The sequence below is a fragment of the Rhincodon typus genome, chromosome 1, assembly GCF_021869965.1.
Source record: "Rhincodon typus isolate 14 chromosome 1, sRhiTyp1.1, whole genome shotgun sequence".
NCBI classification, from domain to species: Eukaryota; Metazoa; Chordata; class Chondrichthyes; order Orectolobiformes; family Rhincodontidae; genus Rhincodon; species Rhincodon typus.
Genome location: NC_063332.1, coordinates 53,261,306 through 53,270,808, shown reverse-complemented (window position 1 = coordinate 53,270,808; position 9,503 = coordinate 53,261,306). Strand labels below are relative to the sequence as shown.

The 9,503-nt window shown below is 39.1% G+C and overlaps 1 protein-coding gene across 1 annotated transcript; it reads right to left on the bottom strand.

The window, feature by feature from the left end:
* Positions 1–1,472: 1,472 nt before the first annotated feature.
* Positions 1,473–7,323, bottom strand: LOC109927015 (dnaJ homolog subfamily B member 5-like). The gene is made up of 2 exons (XM_048595241.1): positions 6,712–7,323; positions 1,473–1,529 (listed from the first exon to the last, which is right to left on the bottom strand). The coding sequence occupies exons 1-2, from the start codon at positions 7,321–7,323 to the stop codon at positions 1,473–1,475; spliced, it is 669 nt and encodes a 222-aa protein (XP_048451198.1).
* Between the last annotated feature and the right edge of the window lie 2,180 nt (positions 7,324–9,503).

Genomic DNA, 9,503 nt, shown 5'->3' with positions numbered 1-9,503 from the left:
ATGTGCATGAAGTGTCACTAGATGCAGTAACTTCAACTGAGTTTCAGACCACGCACTGCAGTTGGAGACACTGCAGCACATCTGAGAAGACCTGAGCCTGGCATTGGCGGTGGATAAATTGTCAGAGGTGGATGTGGAGAGGCATGGACTGATTAGGGATAGTCAGCATGGTTTTGTTTAAGGGAAATCATGCCTCACAAACTTGATTTTTTTTGAGGAAGTAACCAAAAAGGCAAATTGTTTATATGGACTTTAGTAAAGCGTTTGATGAGGTTCTGCTTGATAGACAGATTAGTAAAGTTAGATCACAGAGAATGCATAATGTGAAGGTGCCAGTGTTGGACTGGGGTAGACAAAGTCAGAAATCACACAACACCAGGTTATAGTTCAAATGGTTTATTTGGAATCACACAAGCTTTTGGAGCACAGCCACTTGGTCAGGTGCAGTGAGAGAGCAAGGCACACAGGAGTTTAAGGCAGCGAGATCAACAGATCACACAACTGGTGGATAGAGAGTACTTTACTCACCGTCTAACACTCCCGGTCACCTGCAGAGATGTATCATTGACACTCCACTCACACTAGGTTGTGTGATCTTTTGATCTCTCTGTCCTTGATCTGCCTTTCAACTCTGTCTGTGTGCCTTGCTTTCTCACTGCACCTGACGAAGGGACAGAACTCCGAAAGCTGGTGCGATTCCAAATATTGGACTATAACTTGGTGTTGTGACTTCTGACAGAATTCAGGGCGAGCTTGCCAATTGAATACAAAATTGGCTTGACCATAGGAGACAGAAGGTGGTGGTGGAGGATTGTTTTTCAGACTGGAGGACTGTGACCAGCAGTGTTCCACAAGGATTGGTACTGGTCCACTGTTTGTCATTTATATAAACGGTTGGGATGAGAACATAGGAGGCACTGTTTGTAAAATTGTGGATGACACCAAAATTGGTGGTTATAGTGGCAGTGAAGGTTATCTAAGATTACAAAGAGATCTCAATCAATTGGGTCAATGGGCTGAGGAGTGGCAGATGGAGTTTAATTTGGATAAGTGCTAGGTATTGCATCTTGGTAAAACAAACAAGGGCAGGACTTGTACAATTCATGGTAGGGCCTTGGGTAGTGTTGTAGAACAGAGAGACCTAGGGGTTCAGGTGCATTCAGAGAGGTCACACCACAATGTCTAGAGGCATTTTGGGAATCAGTGACTACCTAGCAGTTCAAGGCTAAAAAGTAGGTACTGCAGCTTGTCTGCTTTTGAAGCTGATGAGGATGCAGATGGAGTCATGTTTAACATATTGAGTGGCTCAGCTGTACAGGATAGGAGGAAAAAGAAACAAAGAACAATAGTGACAGAGGTTGTGTTAAACAAGAGAATAGATAGGTGTTTGTGGCTATAGACATGACCAGGAAGGTGTTTGACTTCCTGGGTGTTATGATCTAGGATACCAGAGTAGCTACAGTGGTGAACAGTCAGAGGTTGTGGTCCACAATGGTACCAGCGAAGCCAAGTAGGAAGAGGATGTGGTCCTGCAATCAGAATTTAGGGGAGAAAGTGAATAAGCAGGACATCAAATGTAGTCACCTTCAGGTTATTCCAGTGCCAAATGCAAGTGAATACAGAAGAACAGACAAATGAATGAGTGGCTGGAAAAATAATACAGAAGGGCAAGTTCTTATGGGACATTTTGCTACTGCTATTGGGGGATCTTTAGACAAACCTGGCAAGGCATGAAAGTTCTTGCATCTGTTAATGGATCAACAGTACAAATAGTTTGCAGAAGAAATAAATATGATGCAAGAAGAAGACTTATTGACACAGCAAGTAGTTTGGATCTGGAATGCACTGCTTCTAAATGGGGGAGATAAGTTCAATTCAGGCATTCAAGAGGACATTTGATTATTTAAATGAAAACAAATGCAAGGATGTGTGGAAGTCGATATTCTCTGTGCAAGCTTGATGCTGAAATAGGGCGCATCAAAGCCATCTTGAGGGATAATAGCTACTATGATCAGACAATATCTTGCTATATAAATCACACAAACTTGTGAAGTGGCCCTAATGCAGTCACTCTTGGTCCAAAAAGATGCCCCACTACCTGTGTGATGCTAGGGATGTAGACTACATGCCCAAGAGAAACGGTAAAAGCACTTGTCAGTCAGGGCCAAAAGATAAACAAGGCTGAGGAGGATGGAAACATCTGGGGTCTAATGTCAAGCTCTCCATGACATCGTGGTACCTGTCCTATACTTGTTGCTTAGTAATTAAGTTCGAACAAGTGATTTGACAGAGGGTAAATTAAAACAACTCTGGAAATAAAGCTGTATTAAATGATTGCTTGCAGATTGACAGTAGTCATCATCAGGCAGCTGTTGGATCGAAGATGGAGGAAAGCTGCAGGAAGAGTTTTCCAGCAGAGAGCAAAATGCTCAGTTGCCACACGCGAGTGAGAACAACACAGTAATTTTTGTGTGTCATTTTGGAATCCATTAACCACTCTCAAGTTCATACATCTTAGTATTGATTAGTAATGTAGCATCATTAATCATTGGAGCAAGTAAAACTTGGTCTTAAAGTTACGATTATCAAAGAACAGTGAGTTTTGAAGTGATACACTCATCTGCAAATTGTGCCACAGGATTAGAGAGTCAAACATTTTAAATTTATAGCAGCAGTCAGGAAGACTGTTGGTTGTTGGTCTTCATGGCAAGAGGGTTCAAGTACAACAGTAGGGATGTCTTGTTGTACAGAGCCTTGGTGACAACACACCTGGAAATACCTGGGAATTTTCATCTTTTATTCAAGACAAGATATACCTGCCATCGAGGTCTGTAAGATTCAAGACCACAAGATATAGGAGCAGAATTAGGCATCAAGTTTGCTCTAACTTTTGATAATGGCTGATATTTCTCAATTCCATTCTTCTGCCTTCTTTCCATAACCCTTGATCCCCTTATCATATTAATGTATGCTTTTCCTGTCTATTTAGGTTGTTCATCATATCTCAACTATTTATTAAGAATAAACTCAGTAAAGTACCTTAAAACACACTTGCAATCTCAACAACCTACTTGAGTAATCTGTGATTCCCAAACATCTCTTCAAAGTCTCTTCTTCCTTAAGATTGATGGGAACATTTGTAGTATTGCACACTAAACAAATCTAGTATCAAGTGAAAGCTCAGCGTTTGGTTTTCTATTTCACACTCTGGCTCTCAGAAGTATAATGCAGTAGCAGGGAATGGTTACCCAAGATGAAGATTGGAAACCAAGGAAGTGTTCTCTAGCCCCTCAAAAGGATACAAGCTGTGATGAGTTACTTTTGAGAAAATGGCTGGAAACAAGTGTAAGTGGTTAGGGTATGATTATCCACCAATATTCTTCAAATTAAACCTTATGACCATGGGACCATGAAGCATATACAGAGGACATGGTTACATATTTAATGAAGGGAAAATAAGTATGCCTTAGGCACTGTCACTTCTTAACAAAAAGAAGGTGAAATCAGAAGTATTTTGCCAGCTGGATGCCAGTTGGTTAGATACTGATAAAGCTTTGGATTTTCTACCATGTTCACGGTTCAAATTTACAAGAAAGGTGATCAATTAAACATGACTTTGAAGTGTAGTCAGACTGATAGAAATAGATTATGGACTTCAAAAGTGCAGAAAAACTTTGGCAGGGTTGGGGGTGGAGGATGGTGGGAAGGGAAGAAAAAAAAACAAACAAACAATTTTTTAAAAAAAAGATGGCCGGTACTCATTTTTGAATTGCTGAATTATTTAGATCTGACTTAGAGACACCTCCTGGTCTTAACTGCAGTGTCAGTTGTCTGTTTGGAAAAGATCATTCCTAGCAGCCTTGTTGGATTAAATGAGATGGGTGACTTTTCAAAAATTTTCAGGTAGGGGTTGGTGACATCAGTTCAACAGAAAAAGTTAGACAGAATGGATCAGTATGAAGGCAATTTTAAAAGATCGTAAGACAAGATTGGGCCAATAAACAATAGACTAATAAACCTCAGGATTGGCTAGGGAACAATAGGTGCTTTAAATGGGATTCAAAATATCATTATACAATGAATTGTCCAAAGTGGAACAGCAGGGTTTTAGAAGAGACGCAAGACACAATTCACAAGTTGATGATGACAATGATCAATTTGAGGCCATTATACTAGGTACAAAAAGCTTTATTCTGATAATGAAGGGATTTGTCATGGATTCATTTAATCTTGCTGTGGTTGTAAAAGGTGCAACCACTGGCTGTGTGTGGAAAAGATTGTTAAGTGTTATTTAGACACAGTGTTAAGGATCAAAGATGATATTTTTTCTAATTAACCTGTTCAGAGGTGTTAATTCATACCTCTGGGCCTCCTAGACCAGAGATAATGACACAACAACTGTGCCACAAGACATCCTCATTAAGGATCAAAGTAAAATATGAAAGTTCAATGGTTTTAGGACTGGGGACACATTGGAAGCCATTAGGGGCAGTGATTCCATGCAAATTATCTGGAGTACGCCACTTTTAGTGCTAATGTAGTCTGTAGGAAGATATCCTTGTAGCTAAGCAAGCTTTGCATGGAAAACTGACAATGGACATTATAATGCAATTGTACTCTCAATCATAGCATTATTGCACCTACTCAACAAGACCTAATACGCAAAGATTCTGACAACAAGTGTTAATGGCATCAGGTAAGAATGACAGTGTAAAACACTGATCATCTTAACATCAGAGGATATTTTCACAATATCATAGGTTAAAAACCCTACTAAAACAGGAAGCAAGTATGGTTGCTGAATATATAAAAAAAAAGGTCATTGAAGAAGTTACCTGGATGGGGCAATCACATCAAGACCATAAGACACAGAAGCAGAAATCAGCCATTCAGTCTGCTTGACTGGTTATGGCTGATCTGATAACTCTCAATTTCAATTTTCTGCCTGTTCCCCAAAATTCTGACCCCATTATTGATTAATTTGTCATTCTCAACCTTGATTATGCTTAATGACTTAGTCTCATAAGCACTCTGTGCTAAAGAATTCCACAGATCCAGTATCTTCAGAGAAGAACTTCCCCCAGTCTGACTTAAATGTATGACTCCTTATTCTGAGATAAAGCCCCCTGGTCCTGGGTTCTCCTACAGGGAAACAGCCATTCTGCATATGCCCCATTTTTAAGAATCTCATTTCAATAGGCCCACCTCTCAATGTTCCAATGAATACAGACCAAATCTACTCAACCTCTCCTCATTAGACAGTCCCTCCATACGTGGTATCAGCCTAGTGAACCTTCTCCAGCCAGCCTCCAATGCCAGTACATCTTTCCTTAAACAAAGGGCCCAAAACAGTTCACAGTATTCCAGCAGAGATCTTACTGGTGCCTTAAGATAGCAAGAACTGCAGATGCTAGAGTCAGAGATAACAAAGTGTGGAGCTGGAGGAACACAGCAGGCCAAGCAGCATTTCCTTTCCTTTGAAATAAGGCCACCATTCTGTTGCCTTCCCTTTAACCCATTGAACGAGGATTGTGAATTGTTGTGATTCATGAATTTTAACTGACACAAGGTATAATGAAATTGTAGACACTGACTTGAAAGTGTGGGACAAAGACAAACATTTTCATTTTACACTTTACAGATATAGTAACCAGAGTCAGTATTTCTACAGTGGACATGCCAAGAACAAAAAGCATGATTATGGATACAGTCATGGAAAATAGAGGGGACTAGACTTGGAACACTAGCTAAATTTCTAACTGACAATTGGGAGGTGAGGGAAACGTTCGCTAATGACACTTTTAGAAATGTGTGAAAATTTTAAACACTGTGGTCATGTAAACAGCAGCTGTAAGTCCTTTCAACAATGTGTCTGTGAAAGAAATTATTGTGCAACTGATGAGCTGTTCTGTAGCTGAATAACCAAGCCACAAGTTAATAACTGCCTTGGCTTGGCTAGTCCAGGAAAAGAATGGATAGACAGTGTATTGGGACGAAGTGAGATACAGCTTCAAAGGGATGAGTTTGTGACAATGACCTTGTGTGCCTTATTAAATTTCAGTTGGGAAATCACAATGCTAGATTACTGGTTTCCTGAATCTCAAGAAAACTGGTAGCCAAATACAAGTGACAACAGTTGAAATCAAGGAGCTGCTTGCCTTCCAATTAGCTGCTGGATCCAACATTTTCAACCCCATGCCTGACAATTTAAAGAGTCAACTCCTTGTTCAACTAGAAGCTCAGTTTTATTGTTTGGGTGGCAAGTAATAAATCAACCTCTGGCTTTCTTGGGATCAATTCAGTGCATAAATACTGGTTCACAGAAATGGCTCAGTGGTTAGCACTGCTGCCTCACAATGCCAGGGACCTGGGTCCATTTCCACCCTTGAGTGACTGTGTGGAGTTAGCACATTCTCCCCATTTCTACGTGGGTTTCCTCTGGGTGCTCTGCTTTCCTCCCAGTCCAAAAATGTACAGGTTAGGTGGGTTGGCTATGCTAGATTGCCCATAGTGTCCAGGGATGTGCAGGCTAGATTGTAAGCCTGCATTTTCCATGGCTAATCAGTGATGGGAGAAGAAATGCTCCTCAGAAGGTTAGTGTGGACTCGATGGGCTGAATGGCATGCTTCCACACTGTAGAGATTCTAGGATTTCAAGAAAGTCTCTAAATAATAAGTTTTAAAAAAAAAAAGAAAATTTCTTTGTACTTACTTCCCTAAGAGTGACTTTCACGACATAAACTACATTGGATCCATCTCTCTTGAAATGAAGATGAGGTTTGTCTTTCAGAATAAAGACAATATCAGCTGGGATGTTGGTTGCTGTTTCATCACCTTCCCTGGGGAATGTGATTTTTGTGCCCTCTTTCCAACCTTTCTTAATAACAACATTCAAAATCTTGTCTTCGGTCCTTGTGGTTCGGCCATCTGGGTTCAACCGTCTACGGGTGATCTTCATTCTTTTAGTGCAACCATGGTAGATTTCTTCAAGGGATACTCTAAGTTCATGAATGACAGGGGGATCCTGTATCTTTCTCCGAGTATGGAGGGAGCCTGGATGCCGCCGGTGAAATCCATTCATTCCATTGAAACCAAAATGGTTAAATGCGTTGAAGGGATCGTGGTCATCATCATCAATGTCCATGTCATCATGACTAAAGTCAGCACTCATTCTGGAGCGTCCTGGAGTGCCAAAGAAAATATCAAAAGGACTGGAACCACCAAAAAAGGATGCAAAAGTAGCATGGGGATCACCATGAAAAGTGTAGTGGAACGTATTACCAGGACCACCAGTAGAGGCTCCTCCAGCCTTCAGACCTGTCATATAAAACAGATTACATACAAGTCACAAAGACAAATCCATAGAAATTGCACCTTATAATCACATAACTTAGAACTGAATCAATGAGGAATAAATGATGCAATGTTTCAAGTACCATAGCATCCTATTGGATGAGTTATTACACATCTTTGTGATTAATGGAGTAATGCAGAGTATAGTGAACCTCATGTGAGAACTACAGTCTAATGCTCTGTATGTCCTGTTTTGCAGGCAAAACCTAAAGAAAGGACTGTGGAAATTCCTCTTAACCAGATAATTTAGGGATCCCTTTAACACTCATATCAACTGCTAAATTCTAATTACCTGCTTAAAGCTTGTAATTTGTGTATTTGATTGTATGAAATTCAGCAGCTAACTCTGAAACTTAATCTATATTTATAAACAAATGCCCAAGAGCGAAAATAATTGATTCTCGAATTTTGTCCAAAAGAAGAAATTGACTGATCCACATGTCATGAAATCTTTTGGACTCTGGAGAGTGATTATTATATTAAAATGTCTGAGTTTGATCGAGAACACATTAATTACACCACAAGCCACGGACCACAAAGTCAATTGCATGTGTAAAATAATTAGAGCTTTAAACTTTAAAAATAATGTTTCACATGCTTGCTATTTGAAGATTCATAATTAGGTATGCCAATTGAAAGACAGGCGAAATTGTTGAGTCCCTAATGGATATACTGATCTATGCACAGCACTCAAGTTGAAGAGGACCAACTATTCCTAATTTTATGCGCGGAATTCAATGGAAATGTTTTAGTGGACACTAATGCAGCACACTCTCGCTGCCACAGTTACCTGCCCAATTGAATTGTCGTCATCTGTTGGGTTATATTGTGAAATCAAATGCATCTTGGTTAGTGTGCATTTACCTCACCTCCAGTGAATCAATATTTTCTATTCAGTATCTTCAACGAATGCACTACAATTTTTCATGTAAATAGTGATGATAACTTTTAACATCACAGCATAGTTAAAGTAACTATTCAAGGATTAAACAACAACAACAACAACCACACACACCTTACTGGCTCAAAAGCTCTAGCCAGGTTAATAAACAATAATGCCAAAACTTAACATAGATATACTTAATAAAATTAGTTTCAGTGGAGTAAAGACTAATTGTGACTAGTTTCAACACGAGATAACAAACAAATCATATTCAGTGTAGATAGATTTCTTAAAAGTGAAACCTTTTGTTCTCGCGCATTAATTATCTTCTCCTTTTTACCCCCTCAATGTAGGCATTATGTAATCAATTTTAAATTTTCTGCAGCCTCCAAAAAAAAAAAGGACTTTTCAAATTCTGTGATCACAAAAGTACCCTAAATATTGAACTCACTTAGACAGCTTTGATAGTTACTTTAGTCATTGTAATGTTAGATTACCAAAATAAAAAAAAATACATAATACTCTGGAAATCTGAAACAAATATGATTAGCAAGTGGCTTCTTTCATCATGTACCTACAGTTTTGGGAAGAGTTAGCAAAGTTCTTGTCTGCTTCCCAGATAAGAGAAAATGATTTCCATAAAGACTTTTCCACTCAATTTTTTTGCATTGGTCAAAGGATATATCAGAAATTTCTACCAACACTCAATCTTGAGCAGTTAACAGGCACCCAAACACACTTCATTAACTGTTTTCATTGAAAATTCGGCATAATTGATACTTTCCATGCCAGGGATAAGTCAATTTATTTTTTTTAAAAATCTGACTCAAACTGGAGTCTTAGATCTCAGTCTAATATTCTAATGTTTTACTGCTTCAACAGTCAAGTCAAGTGAAATTACGTAATAACCCTTCAGTGGAACTCCACAATTCAAAAAGGAAAAGCATCATTAATAATTAGGCCAAAATTTAGCTAACTAATGTCAGTAAGAAGTATGATTTGATACCTGCATCTCTGGTTTCCTCCACACCCAAAACAGCTGAAATATTAGAATTCCCCAGTTGCAGCATAGGGTTGGATTTGAATGTGTATGTTTCAATGTAGAAACTCACTTGGGTGCAAAGTACTAAAAGCTAAGTGTGATAAAAGTTAAATACTGCAGATGCTGGAAATCTTAAACAACACTGGAGAAACTGAGCAGGTCTAGCAGCATCTGTGAAGAGAAATCAGAGTTAATGGAAATGATAACTGTTTCCCTCTCCACAGAT